Source organism: Rhodofomes roseus (assembly GCF_022264815.1).
Source record: "Rhodofomes roseus strain CIRM-BRFM 1785 chromosome Unknown C8Q71scaffold_1, whole genome shotgun sequence".
Lineage (NCBI taxonomy): Eukaryota > Fungi > Basidiomycota > Agaricomycetes > Polyporales > Fomitopsidaceae > Rhodofomes > Rhodofomes roseus.
In genome coordinates this window covers 244,718-259,025 of record NW_025952957.1, presented here as the reverse complement: position 1 = coordinate 259,025, position 14,308 = coordinate 244,718, and the positions used below count along the sequence as shown (strand labels likewise).

Sequence of the window (14,308 nt, the reverse complement as noted above, 5' to 3'; positions counted from 1 at the left end):
GTTCGCGTTTCTCTGGTATGAAACACATGGACTTACCGCCACGCAGGTCCTTACAGCCTTGTCACTGACCAGAACACCTGCCACAGCTTTCCCTCCGGCGGCGGCGCCGCGTACAGGTACATCGGCTTAAGCTGCATCTCGACCTTCACTGACCCCTCCCTGAACACCTGGCGTTCCAGAGCGTAGTCCACGACCCCGGCGAATGGTAGAAGACCCTGATGACCTCCGACGCGTCGTCCCTCGCGGGCTTCGAGTCGCGCACGCCTCTGACGTCTGCCTTGAAATGCCGACCGGAAACCATCGAGCCGGGGAGCGGCGAGAGTAGACTTGCGAGGCGCTGCGCGAGCGCGAACTGCTTTTCCTCGTCGAAGAGGTGGAAGAACATGGCCGCGTGGATCGCAGATACGTGTCCTTGCAGCGGCGTGAGGCTCGTCAGACCTGAGAACTCGGGCGCCGGCGCGGGGGGCGGCGCGTAGACTGGCGGAATGTTCATGAGATGGTTGGAATCGAAGATGTCGCCGGGAACGAACGGTACGGGGAACGATTTTGGGGTGCTCTTGAAGAGACGGTGCCCACGCACCCAGTACGCTGATGGGTATATGAGGATGTTAGGGATGTATCTCTGTGCAGCGTTGATCGCTCATCGGGTTCCAGATTAGCGGCGATACAGTTTTGTTGCGGGAGACCTTCAGCTATGGCCTTTCTGACGTCGTTGCCAACTGAGCACTATTTGTCAGTTCTGCAGACGATACATGAGAGATCCACTGCTATGCATATGGAGTATCAAATTGAATATCGCGCCCGGTCTCTCTCGTCCTAGCTCCAGTAGCTGCGCACAGGCAACTTCAAGTCGCCGGGAGGTGAGTAGCCACTCGCCTATGTACGTCGTGTGAAGGCATTTACCACGGCTGCGGTGGGCTTCTACGTCGTTGTCCGAAGGGTTAGATCCAGGGGTACGACTTTCGTGCTACCTTCATACTTATGTTATACCAATCCACAGGCTGCAGAGATAGCGCAAGACGCGTCAACTTCAGGGCAGGCAGTCTCGCGTCAAAGGTGTGACCCGTGATGCGCTTACGTAAGGATGGCCGCCAGCTCACCTCCCACTCAGGCTGAAAATCAATCCTGCGCCTCATCGACATCCACAACTGGTTATGTTCAGGACTGTTTTCACGCCTTCTCGCACTCCATTGCGATTCATCGTGCATCCGACACTTTTGTGTTGTACAGGACCCTTCGCACAGGCTTTTAGCTCGTTCTGTGACCCGTCTGACTGAGGAAATTTCCGCCTCGGTGCTGGCCCTTGTGCGCCGCGGACCACTCGCTAATGCCTAGGGACATGGCTTACAGTGCCTTCGTCTTCTCTACTGGTGACGTGGAAGATTTAATTGCTTGATCCACACTTGACTGTCCTCCATTCGTGGTCCTTGATGGACAATTTGAGTACTAAATCGTGCAGACAACCTTTTCCCCTCCCCAGTCCTACTATCGTGTCGTCAGTGCTTGGTCGATCCACTGAACACATAAGAATCTCACAGATTATGCCGGGTGGAGGCCGCTTATAGCCCGCCGTCCGCCCTCGGTTGGAACTCAGGTGCGTGGTACTCATCGTCGACAATTTTCTTGTGCTGAGGAAATTACGGACAGGCTTCGAAGCGGCCCATTGCCTGCACAGGCATCACATCGGAGATCGGCCACACTCAGCGTGGCTTGATGTCATGGCCATTCGCTTGTTATGGCTTAGTCGATGTGCTCGACGACGATGGACAAAGAGTTGTCTTATACGGAATTCATGGTGAAACAAGAGTCATGCTGCACCATGGCCCTCTCGGACGAAATACGCGGTGCGCGTCGTGTATTTTACCCTACAGACCATTCAGTATATCATTTTCGTTGATTCCATTGTCTGACGGTTTGAATCATCCATTCACTCGTGTTTCTTTCTCGCATATGACATTGAAAGACCGCTAACATGCGTCCTCCCCTCCGCCCCTCCGCCCCTCCGCCCCTCCGCCAGAAATCCAGTCCAGGGTTTTGTCTGCGGGTTTAGATACTGTTTTGCAGGCTTCTCGTAAACTCCCTGTGCGGCCATCCGCGTGATGCCCTGTGGCCATGGCCAACCATCGAGTGTGGCTCCCGAGCAGGCGTATAAAAGCTTCAACAAACCGCCCTCCCACTGACACTCACCCACCATAGTCCTCAATCATCTCAATCCCCTTCTCGCTTTCATGACGTTCAACGTCCCCGACGTAGCCAACGGGCTCTGCCATGTACGTCTCCTTCGGTCGTGGTGTCTCCATCGACTCTTACATTCCCTCCCTGTCGGTATAGTATACCGCCCACGCAGAGCGCGTCGCTCTGCTTGCACGACTTCTGGACCATATGTTCCATGATAGACACGTCGACAAGGCCCTCCTGCGCGTATATATCCCAAATTGCCTCCCCAACTTCATCTCGGACGTGCTCCGCCGCGGGAACTTCCACCCCAACGTCGTGGCAGCCGCGATGATCCTCCTTCAAAAACTCCACAAGACGGGTGCCGAGCCGATATCGGACAAGGCCACGGACAAGGCCAAGGACAACTTCATCGCCGCTTTGGTCGTCGCAAACAAGTTCCTAGTGGACGAGACTTGTAATAATGCCACAATTGCAGACATGGCCGGTGCGCCATACACCGCCCGCAGGATCAGTGAGCTGGAACGGGGCCTACTCAAACGCCTTGATTACAATGTCGCGTTCTCTCCCGAAGAACTGGAATACTCGGAACACCAGGTCAATGCAAGTTTCGGCCACACGCATGTGTCGGTCTTCCGCGCAGGGCGCGTTGAGTCGATCCACATGGCGTGCGCAATCAGTGCGGCCCAAGGTCATCAATGCTACACGTTGCCGAACGGATCGCTGCAACCGTATAACGCGGGGCAGGTCGCAACGGGCGCCGCCACGCCATGGTACGCAGGGAACACACTCTTCCGCCCAATCCCGTATGCACACCACTACGGCGATCTCCTGTTTGTGCTGCGTGCGCCGCGGATGTCGTTCAGTACGCAGGAATGCGACTGTGAGTTTTGCCAGATGTAGGAGGGGGGCTTCATGCGTGCTGGATGGATATGTTCTGCGATACGATACAATATCATGGACCTTGTACGGAATACTAGAACCATTAGCTACTCACCTGTATGCCTACGCGTTGTACAACATACATACATATGCTCCCTCATGACTACTTAGTACTGCCCCCCGTTATGTTCATTTGGGATGTCATTGCTGAACGAAGCTGGAGGCTGATACGTGTGGACGAACTGTAAGCTCCGTCGTATGCTGCTGTCGAACGGAGGTATGCCCCGGCCCAGCATGATGTTATTCTTGAGCGACACCAGTCACATCTGTGGCATACCCTCGAGACTCAAGCAAACGTACCCGGCACCGTCGCCTCAAACTCCGAGCAGCTCCTTCACGTGACGTCTCCACTGGCAGTGCAAACTTCAGGTTGAGGATGGCGGAAGGCCCCAGGTTAAGCCGTCCAACAATGTTCCGGACGTACGAGGCAGAGTACAAAAGCCGGCAGAGGCGGGACGACTGCCTATCCTTCAGCACATCCAGAGACGGGGAAAACATCGAACATTAGCCTTCTCGACCGAGCCATGTCGCCAACGAAACAGGTCCGCATCGATCCCGGGCATCCGTATGCGGAGACGAAGCACATCTCCTTCGAGTTTTACAAGCAGACCCGCTCGGCGTCTGCATTCGGATACGAGTACTTCGTTTCTCTGCCTCAAGCATACGACGCTGAGACCGGGAAGCGATGGCCCTTGGTGCTCTTCCTCCACGGTGCAGGCGAGTCGCAAAGAGGGAAGAACGAGAGCTACGCGACCCTCCGCCACGGTGTGCCCAAGGTCATCCTCTGCTACGACAGGCTGAAAGACGGACAAGAGCCAAAGGTCGACATTCCGCTCCGGAGCGGACGACGAGTGCCGAAGGAGGACCTGAGCACAACACCCGTTCCACCGAGCGTGTGCGAGTTCGTCGCGGAGCGGTTTATCACGGTAACGCCGTCGCTGAACATGCAGTACGGATATGGATGGAACGCGCCGGCCCTGTCGTCCCTGCTCGACGAGGTCATCCAGGACTACCGCGTCGACATCCGGAGAGTGCACGCCACTGGGTTCTCGATGGGCGGGTACGGTACGTGGGAGCTGGCGCAGCATTCACCTAAGCGGTTTGCGAGCGTGGTGCCGATATGCGGAGGGGTTGAGCCACTGCTAGCGTTGAACATCAAGCATATACCGCAATGGTGAGCCAAACAGTGATTCTTGGGTGATGACAGCGTACTGAGCGTAGACCAGGATACACCACGGCGAGAGGGACGATATCATCTCGATCTCGCAGTCCAAACAGATGTACGACGCACTCCAGAAGATCGGCGCCCCCGAAGTCAAGTTCAGCAAATATCCAAGCCTCGGGCACGACTGTTGGACGGAGGCGTATAATCAGCTTGAGCTTTGGGAGTGGATGATGGACAAGAGCTTGCCAGAGGGGAGTGGCGAGGTCCAGCGGGAAGCAGCGAAGAATAAAACCAATGTCGAGCGTATTTAGCTAGGTCTGCATGAGTCATTTCGTGGATTGTGTGTGGCAATAGAGATCAAATAGAGATCACCGCTAGCACTAGGTAGTAGGTGCGATCCGAGTCGCTCCGAGTCGTCGAAGCTTCGTACAATGTAGCGTTCGGCGCTTACAGCACGGGCTCAGAGAAACGCATCGGCCTGGACTTAAGCTTGAACATCCGTTGATGCCTTTATGGCCCATCTTCGACGGCGAGCAACTCATTGGCCACGAATGTGTCTATCTATACACCTGCATTACAGGATTCGTAAAGTAGTACAGTTGTAGTACAGTACAAACTTCATCCCGAGCGAGCGAGCGAGAGCACGTGCAGCGACTTAGGGCAGGACGTAGTCCTCAACGCAACTTGAACATGCACATCCCCGAGCTGCTCTGTTCTCATTCCAACGGTGGTATCAACGCCAACTGGTTCCTCGTCCTGCTACGTACATCGCTGCAGTAACACTGCAACATGTATTCCGTCTCACTCAAAGCATCCTTATGCTCGTCAAACTTTGACTTAATGGTTTCCATACCATCAATCTTCGAATAATCTGCTCGCCGATGTACAGGCCGCCCGAGCTGTTGCCACCACTCGCTCTCAAGGACAAGGTGCCGGGGCAGAACTTCCAGCCCTATTTGCGATGTGGAATATGAAGACACCCCGCTCTAGACTTAGGAGCTATCCGAGCGTTCGTGGATGTCCGACTACTGACACTTATCATAGCATACATCTGCAGACTGGCCCTTTTACACGGGGTAGACGGTCGGCACGCACAGCAGAAGATCGTCGAGGTGACAGGTTCCTTTCGTTCCAGCCCGTTCGGTCACGACGCGTCACTGCAATGTATTGCTTACCGTGCGGCATACTAGGGCGTGAATCATGTAGATACGGTTTGACCTCGTGTGGATACAGTTTGACGGAACAAGAACCACCATTCAATCTCGCCTTCGTCCGTCTGTCGAGATATATGCGTCCAACGGATACCATTTGGCCGTTCACCCTCCATCTTCACGCCGCGCGCGGACGTATGGCAAGTAACATCGGCAACGTAATCCTCGACAGCCAGGAGATGCAGGATCTTCGCGCACGGCTTGATTCAGTGGAGGTGAGCTTGCTTTGACCCGCGGTCATGGCACGATATACTAATGCTTGTGTACAGGCGCAGAACGCGAGTCTTTCCGCTGAGTTGAGGGAAGCCCAAACAGCGGTCGAAGCTGTCAAGGTGCGACTGGCATCATATTAGATTACGTCGCAGACTGATTGTCGTTCAGGCAAAGCAGGTTCAGTTAGCAAAGCAATTGGCACATCTGGGGGGACTACTTCCAGCCATGCAGGAATGTCATGCTCAAGGACCTGAACGGAGCTCCGCTTTGAACGAGCCCGAGACTTCTACGCTGCCCTTCTCTTCTCTTCGATCCCCATTCATCACCCTCAGAGAAATGAGAGCTGTAAGTCATCTGATGTGCTCATTGAGTGCGTGGTGGTCTCAAGATACTTCTTGATTGGCATGACGCCTACCGACCTCTTAGACCTTGTAGGTACTCTGACGTTGATTGGGAGCCAGAGCTGATACTCCCCGGATCTTCACAGAGGAGGAGTCAATGTAATAACCGCACGAGACGAATTCGCATGGGACATTTTCCCGATGATGGGGTACGCCATCAAGCCCGACCGCATGCTCTCGAAGAAGGGCAACTGGCAAAGCGTCAAACACGGCAAACTACTCCGTCTAGCAAACGAACTGATGGCGCGCGTGTCTGGAGTGTGGCACTATCTTGGGACATACAGGTTCGTCTCGTCGGAGGTCTTCCCAGCGCAATTATTCAGAGAACTACCTGAACAGGTGAGTGCCTTGCTCTGAGAACTAGGACACATTTCCAACAGCCAGTAGGTGCAACGACGTGTGGTTGCTCTGGCTGGTCACAAGCGTCACAGTGACGAGCTCCGCAGAATGTTGGAGGACGGCGAAGTGACAATGACCAAGATTAGCTTCAGCAGGACTGGAATGAACCAGCGGGTGTGGGACTGCCTCGCTTCTCATGCCGAAGTCAACGCTGGTGACGCGCAGGCAGAAGGGAGCGACAATTCTGATGCTACAGACTAACGGACTGACGTGTATACGTGCAATGGGTAGCCTAAAACAAATGTGAACCTACGAGTCTCACAATTGGAAGGTGTCGATGGCGCGACCATGCGAGTGGAACCTCCGCCGATGCGTGTGAGGTCCACGGCGCGACGGCCTGACGTTGAGCTTCGATGTGGTACGCCTCATGCAATACGCCGCTCGCCTCATGGAGATTGGGTTCAGTACACTGTGCGTCTTCTCTTTCACCCGTTCATAGAACCGTATACACGTCCTCACGCTCTCGCCCGTTGCCTGCACATGTTAGTCTGGAAGGTCCCTGAAGCGCTCGCCTTCAAGTTCCAAAAGTCTGCAACGTTCACTGAGACTTCAAGCTGAGCGAAATGTCTACAGCAAACATCGGCATACCGAGCGGCGTCGAGCGAATCATTCTTACGCTTGATCATCTAGATGAAGTTGAAGCACAGCGGCTCCGTATCCGAGTAGAGGATGTCGAGGTATGCCGTCGACCTATCACTACCGTCCAGCTAATGATGGGAATGTGTCAGAAATCAAACAGTGCCTTGACGGGCCAGGTAGCTCGGTTGCAAGCAAATTACGACGATTTGAAGGTAAGATTTGGTTCGACTGATGGCCTCTAGGGGCTGATGGGGTGGTAGGCGAGATATACCGACCTAGAGGCCGAAGTGGAGCGCATCCGAGGCATGCTGCAACGCGGTCAACATGTCCCTGCTAGCCCTCGCCAATACCCATACAGGGACGAGGATCGGGGAATATTGGTCCTGGGTGATGAGAGCATGTCTCGCAAATTCTTAGTTGAGGCTAAAAAGGTGTCCGCTACGTGTTTGTTGCCAAACAACAATCCTAATGGCATAACACAGAATTAGTACGTGTTCCTCTGGTTACGCAAATACAGCCGCTCAGTCCGCCTTCACACCCAGTGGTGTTCAAAGGAAGAACATCATAATGGCCAAGGATGAAACGCACTGGCTGGAGTTCCCCAACGTTGGATTCTCAGTGAAGCCCGATCGTGTACTAAGCAAGAAGGGTCACTGGCAAGAAGGCAACAGACAGCTTTTGCGCCGATTCCTCAAGGTCGAAGTTCTCACTCGCCTTGAAGGCAACTGGCTGTACCTTGGGACGTACCAAAACATTGGGATCGATCCTATATCTCCGGAAGAGTTCAGGACGTTGCCGGACAAGGTCAGATCAAGGGCGCCTACGTAAACCCATACTGTTAACTAAGGCATCGCATTAGGTCCGTAAAGCGCTAGTTGCTCAGTCTGGCCACAAAAGTAATCGCAACGTACTGCGCGACGTGCTCGAGGTGGGAGAATTAGGCGCAACAAAGTTCACTCTCAAACGAGTGGCGTTCAACGACACCCTGGCTACCCACCTTGTCGAAGCACTGCAAGCTTTGCATTGTCTTCCGGTCCAGCTCGAGGCTGCTCAGCCTGCAGATAACGATGGATCAGATGACAGTGACGCAGATACTCCCAATGTACAGGCTCTGTGGTGGTAGTCGAGTGGCTGATAGCAGGGACCTCGTTTACTGATAAGAATGCACGAGGTGTGGCCATCTCTCCACGAAGACGGCTTGCGAGCGCTGTATAGCTCGAGATCGGGCATGTAAAGGAAGACATCTATTGGTACTGAATGCGGGAAGCGACAGGCGTCGCGGCCGCCTGGTGGGAACTGCAAGCGAAGAACCATCTACGTACGTATGGGCGGCGCTCCTATCGCAGGCCATCGTCCATATGAAAAACGCGGCGCGTGGATACTGTCCTCTGCACGCCATCCTCTCGAGCCTCAGCGGTCGGGTATATTCGCTCGTCAGTTGTGCAAAATCGCAGCTGTGGACCGAGTCTACTTGTTCGCATATCATACACTAAACACTATCGCGAACTGCTGAGATCATGCATTTAGCTGACATCGATACCCCTAGGGCATTGCAGAGCATCGCATCGCTGCAAGATGTAGAGATCCATCGTCTTCGAGGCGAATGTAATGCTTTCGAGGTATGGAGCGCCATATCGAACGAGAGTCTTATTGATTGCCATGTCCAGACCGAGATACGAAACTTGAGGGAACAACTGAATGAGCGTGTGGAGGCTCAAACCCTGGTGAACGATTTGCGGGATCTCGTCGAGAAGGTTCGTCTGCCCCGCTGAACCGTGTTCCATTATACTCACTGCGTGCAGGTCCGTGACGCCGAACACAATCGAGAGTTACGTGAGAGCGTGAATGTATGCTCTCGTTGGGGATTGATCATTTGCATTGGTCTAATCTACTACAAACACATAGCGCCTCAACGACCAATTGCATTCTCAGCTGAATGAGAAGCAGCAGCGACTCGTCGAACTCGAGGTGAGTTCATGCCACGAGTATCAAATGAACGTGACAAAGCTGGTGAAGGCGTCCAACGATGCGCTCAAAACGACCCGCGCACGTCTAGAAGAAACCCTGATACGGGATAAGGTCACGGCTTACCAGCAACGGCCCGGCTTTGTCGCACTCATTAAGATTTACGCAGGCGCGATTTGAAGAGAAATTCAAGCAAGCCTGTGCCCATCTTGGAGAAAGAGACGATGATATATGCTTCCTCGAACGGAAACTTAGCGAGATGGGGGAGAGAGCTAAGCTTGCCGAGGTCCGTAATGCAGGATGTGTTTTACGCGAGCCTCGACTGATATCGTCGTATGTAGCGGGAACAACAATGGACAGAGCAGCAACTAGCGTCGTGCTCCCGATACGTTCAGGAGTTGCTTGGAGAGATCGCCGACGTGACACAGGTGGGCATTGACAACCACTCGCTCACATGGTGTGCTGAGGCAATTGTGATACAGAAAGCGCAGCAGAGCCTCGGAGAGAAAGCATCCTCTGCGTTCCTCAGAGGATCGAGGCTCAACAAGTGGGTAACACAGAGAACCCTGCAGATAACTCAAGAGAATCTTGAGGCAGTGAAGGTCGGTGGCTCAGGTCCTAGTTGTAGCTTGAGGAACGAGTTCTGAGTTTTCTTTTGACCCAGTCCAGAGAGGTTTCGCTCTTGATCGAGATTGCCGAGCTGAGGCGGCAGGCCGAGCAACGAGCACTCCCAGGGGAGGTCAGTCTGTCAGTCTGGCGGTGGTAAACACTACTGAATCTGCTCACAAATGTTCCCTTAGTCTTCACAAATACCATGTATCGGTAACGTCATTGTGTGCGCCGACGAACCTCCGAGAGACTCAGTGTTCCGGACGCAGTCGACTGTCCGCCAGAACGATGATGATCCTCGCCTCTACATGACGCCGGGAGGTGTCTTGGAAGACATGTTCAGAGCATTGTCAAGCAAGGCGCCGGATCCACAGGCTATCAAAGAGGTGTGTGCTGAGGCTCATCATCGCTTCGTGCCTGTTCAATGTGCTTATACCACACTGCGTCGTAGATCCTGTAGGTTATATTGCCTCTTGAAGCGAACATGTTACTGATACGCTCTCTCCCAAAGGGGAATCAAGAACATCGTCATCGTCACCCCGGCCGATTTTGTGTGGGCCAGTTGCCCCGATACTGGCCACTTTGTCAAAGCGGCGTTATTTCGCACCAAGGGCGACAAATGGCAGGATACGAAGCTCAAATTTATCAAGCGGCTTCAGAAACGAGGCCCTACGGAGATCATCCCATACTTTTCGGGTGCCTACTATTACGTAGGGACATATACCGTGGGCGAAGCGGAAGCTATGAACGCCGTAGACTTCGAGGGGCTTCCTGAGAAGGTGCCTGCACATCCTTCAGCGACCTTGACTGTTGTTCATCTATTCACAGACTCAACAAGAAGTGATCAGCTCATCAGGAAAGCCGACGGAGTGGGGATCGCTGCGAGAGTTATATCTGTGTGGCAAGCTCTCTGCGCTTAGGTTCCCGGTGCAGAGGACGGGTTTCAACTCGCCCTTGCACCAATATTTGCGTCAGAACGCCTGAAGTCTTGTACGGACCCAATAAGTCACAGCATGCATCCGGCGTATAACGTCCGTCTCCGATTTTCTTCCACAGTATCGATGTTTGCTCTGATTTCAGTTGGCAGCTTTGTTTCTATATATGCTTGCGTTTCATCCCATACACAGTGATGCGCGGGAACTTCACGACATAATTGATCTACTCGAAGCGTGAGGCGCGACTTCGAAGTGACGCAAGCCCACCTCCCAGAGAATCTCACGACGCACGGAACAGCTTCAACTGTGAAGCTCGCAAGTCATAGCGCGGCCCGCAGGGAGACAGGGATCCAAGTGCAATCTTGGCTACTTGGGGAAGCGGAAGCCGGGAACGGCCATTTCCTCCATTCAATTGCGTTCATTGCCATTGATGTTGTTGGGGCCCATCGAGGGCAGGGCGAGTCGAATGGCTCTGGTGCCACGGATGCCACGCCCAGTAATCGCTACGTACGTATCAGTCACATGTTCCTGGAGAAGCATTCTGACCTAGACCTTTGATGGGAGTCTGGAGAGGGAATGCGGCCTCCACGAGGCTTTTGACGACCACATTGCGCACACATTCCAGGCCTATATACAGCGGGCCCATGCCTTCCTACTGCTTAACGGCCGACGTAGCTCACGGCAGTCACTTTCGTTCATTCCTGTTTTGCCCCGGACCTAGCTGAATTTTGCTCAAGCAGTCGCCTCGTGGATCGATCTTGAACACTCTTATTCGACATATCGCCTTGTATGCACTTTGCCTCTGAATCAGTGTTGTCGATGAGTGCGCCTGGCCCTATAGTACAAATCTCGCCAACCGTAGCGCAAGAGGTCATTGCTCTGCAAGCTGCCGAGCTCATCCGGCTTCGAATTGAGCTCGGGTATGACAGGGTGTGAAAGGCTCATTAAACTGAACGTCCACTTGCTTACTTATGAACACCAGTCGGGAAGCTCTCAGGGAGACGGTCGTGGAGTGGTGTCCCTTGAACAGTTCAATGAGCTCCGAAGAGACCTCCTCGAAGCAGCGTTCGCACCCAAGGTAAGTCCCCAGCTGTCGTACATCTAGAGTCTTCAGAAGCTCACCGATAGCTACTATGTCAGGAGAACAACGACTCTCTACGTACGGAGCTTGTGTCTATCAGTGAACGCATGCGTGCGATGCAGGTAGCTTAGTTTGCCAGTCGTCGCAGTGGGCCACGATGTGATGCTGTTCTGACTTCGCAGTGTTCGCTCGAAGAATTTCTGTCTCGCACGACGCGCGTTGCCCCGAGTGACAACGGAACGCAGGTACGCGCATATGCTGTATCGGCCTTGCACGAACTGACGACATGTAATTCAAGGTCGGCAGTTACCAGACGACGGCAGCATTGAATCTGTGTATGTCTGAGGTACCCCTTTCGAAAGGTTTCCACGTATCCCAGGGAGTAACCGGAAGTGTTCCGCAGAAGCAAGTTGATGGGCTGACACACCAACTGGCAGTTGCTCGAGAAGAGCTCAGGGACGCACACAGCGCTATCAGTCGTCTCGAAGACGAGCGTGCCAAAAATGAGGTAATGACATCCCTATCGTCTATCGCGTCGCATCTGTTACTGAAGCCTTCTTGAATATACCCATAGGCACGAGTGTCAGACTTAGTCAAACAGCTCCTCACTGCACATGTCCAGTCTAGGGACCTACAAGAATTACTCCAGAGATCCCAGGAAGTGTACTCGATTGCACAGGTGAGACGCGCAGTTCATGGCCTCGTAATGACTATAATGTCAATGCAGACGAAGGTCTCGGGGATGGAGGACCAGACGGCTTTTCTCCGCGACGAGAATCAGCAACTAAGGCAGAGGACAGAGACGCTCACCGCCGAGTCCAACCAAAGACAGGTAAGGTTTCGCAGGATTGAGGTGCATCATATTCATGCCTCATCGTATGTTCGTCGGCAACAGCTCCATCTCGACGAGTTGAACGAGTGCTTTGCCTCTACCATTGCCCACCACGAGGAAGAAGTGGCATCGCTGTGCATGGCCGTCGAAGTCGTGAAGGCATGTTATCGTTGCATTATGTTCTCAATGTGTAACATGACACTTCATGCGCAGGATGGTCCAAGTCGCCCTAGCCTATTAGGTACCGTACGCAGCAAAGTCGCTCAAGTCTACAAAGGTGTCGGGGGATACTTGCCCCAGCAATCCGCTACGAATATATTTGAGGTCTGTGGTAGTATATCCGCAAATGTGCGATGACCGCCTGACGTTTCGCACAGCCTCCGACAGATGAAAACCCGTCTCGAGCGACGGTTCTCGTAGAGGAGCCACAGTCCGATGTCAATGCCGAACCTTCCAGTGCAGTCCACTCCCGCGGTAAAGCCCGCGGCGAGGAAGATACTGTCCTCGGTGACTCAGATTCAAGTACTGCAGGATCCGTGGTCAGTTTGACCGATTTCGCGTCGGAGTCAAGCCCTAGGCCCGGATCCGGGGAGCCAGAACATAGCAGAGTCATCCGACGTGATTCCTCCCCTGACCCTTGCGAGTGCGCACTGGCACGCGTCTCCGAAACTCAGGGCAATCCGTCCAGCTTTCGCCTACCTAGCGAGACGCTGGTGTCTTCTGCTGGTCTCTCACACGCCAGGACGGGCAGGAAGATCGAAGACGTCCTTACGCCGCTTCCGATGAAAGTCATCACGCAAGCAGCCTTGGATCACCTGCAAAGGGTGGGTTCGCGATGGCCCTTACTGACCGACGACCGTGACTGAATCCTGGCGCATCTCCCAAAGACTTGGTGGGCAGAGTCTTGCATGCGAGACGCGGACTTCTGACTGACTGATATTCGGTCTTTGACAGCGGCAACACAAATCATCGCCTCTTTGTGAACACTTGTACCTTCGTCGTCGGAGAGTTCATTGAGAGTCCGTACTTCGTCAAGCCGTCTATGGTGATCAACACCTTGGACGGCAAGTGGGTGCCATGCAAGCACAAAGCCTTCCACAAGCGCGTAGCGAAGGGATCCGTAGACTTGGTGGCCGCTGTATCTCGTTCTCTATACTACCTAGGGACATATACCATAATGGACACCCCAGAGCCTTGGACGGCCAACGACTTTGGACGACTTCCGGAAGTGGTAAGTTTTGATCTAGAGTTCGTCCCGTCTGTGTTACATCATTAACGTAGCGTCATCCTCCAGACTCAACGATGCGAGTCAGGCTCAGGGTGTCCAGCGAAACGGACCGTCGATGAGGGTTGTTGCTGGTTGCTTGTGTTGGAAGTCATGTACGCGAAACAATATATAAAGCGATTCACCGTGCCCAGTCATTGTGAGAGTACTAGTGTATTAGAAGCTGCTCGGTACTACTATGCACTCACCAAGTTCAAGTTGCATCCGACGACCTCACTGCCATGGTCCTAATCAGAAATAAAGTAGAAGAGCTACATTCATTCGATTTCTGGTTCCAGTCATACAGCAGACTTTGAAAATCACTGAAGTATCATCGTCCGAACGCCAGGTGTCGGAGGAGGTGAGCAGGGCGAATTCCCAGAAGCAACTTGAATGTGGCTCGCCATCACTGCAACAAACCCAAACAGTGAGACATTGTATTTGGAAGCGCTTAAGCGCTCTTGTACCTTCATCGATTTGCCTTCTTGACCTCGATATTCGATACCAAGTACAAGAAATACCATACCTGGTCGCAAA

General features: G+C 53.5%; 6 protein-coding genes across 6 annotated transcripts; 5 read left to right on the top strand and 1 right to left on the bottom strand.

Annotated features, from left to right (window-relative positions):
* Positions 1–145: 145 nt before the first annotated feature.
* Positions 146–1,341, bottom strand: C8Q71DRAFT_852089 (uncharacterized protein; the record flags this gene model as incomplete). The annotated part of the gene is made up of 2 exons (XM_047926795.1): positions 146–588; positions 1,275–1,341. The coding sequence occupies 2 exons, from the start codon at positions 1,339–1,341 to the stop codon at positions 146–148; spliced, it is 510 nt and encodes a 169-aa protein (XP_047784367.1).
* A 478-nt stretch (positions 1,342–1,819) lies between these two features.
* C8Q71DRAFT_852088 (uncharacterized protein) lies at positions 1,820–3,078 on the top strand (the record flags this gene model as incomplete). The annotated part of the gene is made up of 3 exons (XM_047926794.1): positions 1,820–1,844; positions 2,197–2,270; positions 2,332–3,078. The coding sequence occupies 3 exons, from the start codon at positions 1,820–1,822 to the stop codon at positions 3,076–3,078; spliced, it is 846 nt and encodes a 281-aa protein (XP_047784366.1).
* Positions 3,079–3,360: 282 nt separating this feature from the next.
* C8Q71DRAFT_4040 (Alpha/Beta hydrolase protein) lies at positions 3,361–4,701 on the top strand. Its single transcript, XM_047918345.1, has 2 exons — positions 3,361–4,291; positions 4,344–4,701. Exons 1-2 carry the CDS (start codon positions 3,642–3,644, stop codon positions 4,591–4,593), a joined length of 900 nt encoding a protein of 299 aa, XP_047784365.1. The 5' UTR covers positions 3,361–3,641; the 3' UTR covers positions 4,594–4,701.
* A 929-nt stretch (positions 4,702–5,630) lies between these two features.
* Positions 5,631–6,707, top strand: C8Q71DRAFT_852086 (uncharacterized protein; the record flags this gene model as incomplete). Its single annotated transcript, XM_047926793.1, has 5 exons — positions 5,631–5,708; positions 5,763–5,825; positions 5,875–5,888; positions 6,194–6,446; positions 6,495–6,707. 5 exons carry the CDS (start codon positions 5,631–5,633, stop codon positions 6,705–6,707), a joined length of 621 nt encoding a protein of 206 aa, XP_047784364.1.
* A 1,820-nt stretch (positions 6,708–8,527) lies between these two features.
* Positions 8,528–11,110, top strand: C8Q71DRAFT_728929 (uncharacterized protein). Its single transcript, XM_047922000.1, has 13 exons — positions 8,528–8,704; positions 8,753–8,839; positions 8,888–8,932; positions 8,991–9,053; positions 9,102–9,164; positions 9,220–9,336; positions 9,392–9,478; positions 9,533–9,652; positions 9,715–9,789; positions 9,851–10,045; positions 10,111–10,115; positions 10,171–10,438; positions 10,488–11,110. The coding sequence occupies exons 1-13, from the start codon at positions 8,603–8,605 to the stop codon at positions 10,641–10,643; spliced, it is 1,383 nt and encodes a 460-aa protein (XP_047784363.1). The 5' UTR covers positions 8,528–8,602; the 3' UTR covers positions 10,644–11,110.
* C8Q71DRAFT_728923 (uncharacterized protein) lies at positions 11,111–14,031 on the top strand. The gene is made up of 13 exons (XM_047921999.1): positions 11,111–11,524; positions 11,577–11,672; positions 11,735–11,797; positions 11,858–11,920; positions 11,974–12,021; positions 12,079–12,183; positions 12,250–12,507; positions 12,571–12,666; positions 12,721–12,831; positions 12,885–13,331; positions 13,395–13,399; positions 13,462–13,738; positions 13,802–14,031. Exons 1-13 carry the CDS (start codon positions 11,384–11,386, stop codon positions 14,021–14,023), a joined length of 1,932 nt encoding a protein of 643 aa, XP_047784362.1. The 5' UTR covers positions 11,111–11,383; the 3' UTR covers positions 14,024–14,031.
* The last annotated feature ends 277 nt before the right edge of the window (positions 14,032–14,308 follow it).

What these genes read in the sequence shown, in the direction of transcription:
- C8Q71DRAFT_4040 (XM_047918345.1), top strand. Translation starts at nt 3,642, where the DNA reads ATGTCGCCAACGAAACAGGTCCGCATCGATCCCGGGCATCCGTATGCG. An exon ending in ATCAAGCATATACCGCAATG is followed by an intron (nt 4,292 to 4,343) that starts GTGAGCCAAACA and finishes AGCGTAGACCAG; the next exon opens with GATACACCACGGCGAGAGGG.
- C8Q71DRAFT_728929 (XM_047922000.1), top strand. Translation starts at nt 8,603, where the DNA reads ATGCATTTAGCTGACATCGATACCCCTAGGGCATTGCAGAGCATCGCA. An exon ending in GCGAATGTAATGCTTTCGAG is followed by an intron (nt 8,705 to 8,752) that starts GTATGGAGCGCC and finishes TGCCATGTCCAG; the next exon opens with ACCGAGATACGAAACTTGAG. An exon ending in AGAGAGCTAAGCTTGCCGAG is followed by an intron (nt 9,337 to 9,391) that starts GTCCGTAATGCA and finishes CGTCGTATGTAG; the next exon opens with CGGGAACAACAATGGACAGA.
- C8Q71DRAFT_728923 (XM_047921999.1), top strand. Translation starts at nt 11,384, where the DNA reads ATGCACTTTGCCTCTGAATCAGTGTTGTCGATGAGTGCGCCTGGCCCT. An exon ending in AAGCAGCGTTCGCACCCAAG is followed by an intron (nt 11,673 to 11,734) that starts GTAAGTCCCCAG and finishes CTACTATGTCAG; the next exon opens with GAGAACAACGACTCTCTACG. An exon ending in CCGCTACGAATATATTTGAG is followed by an intron (nt 12,832 to 12,884) that starts GTCTGTGGTAGT and finishes CGTTTCGCACAG; the next exon opens with CCTCCGACAGATGAAAACCC.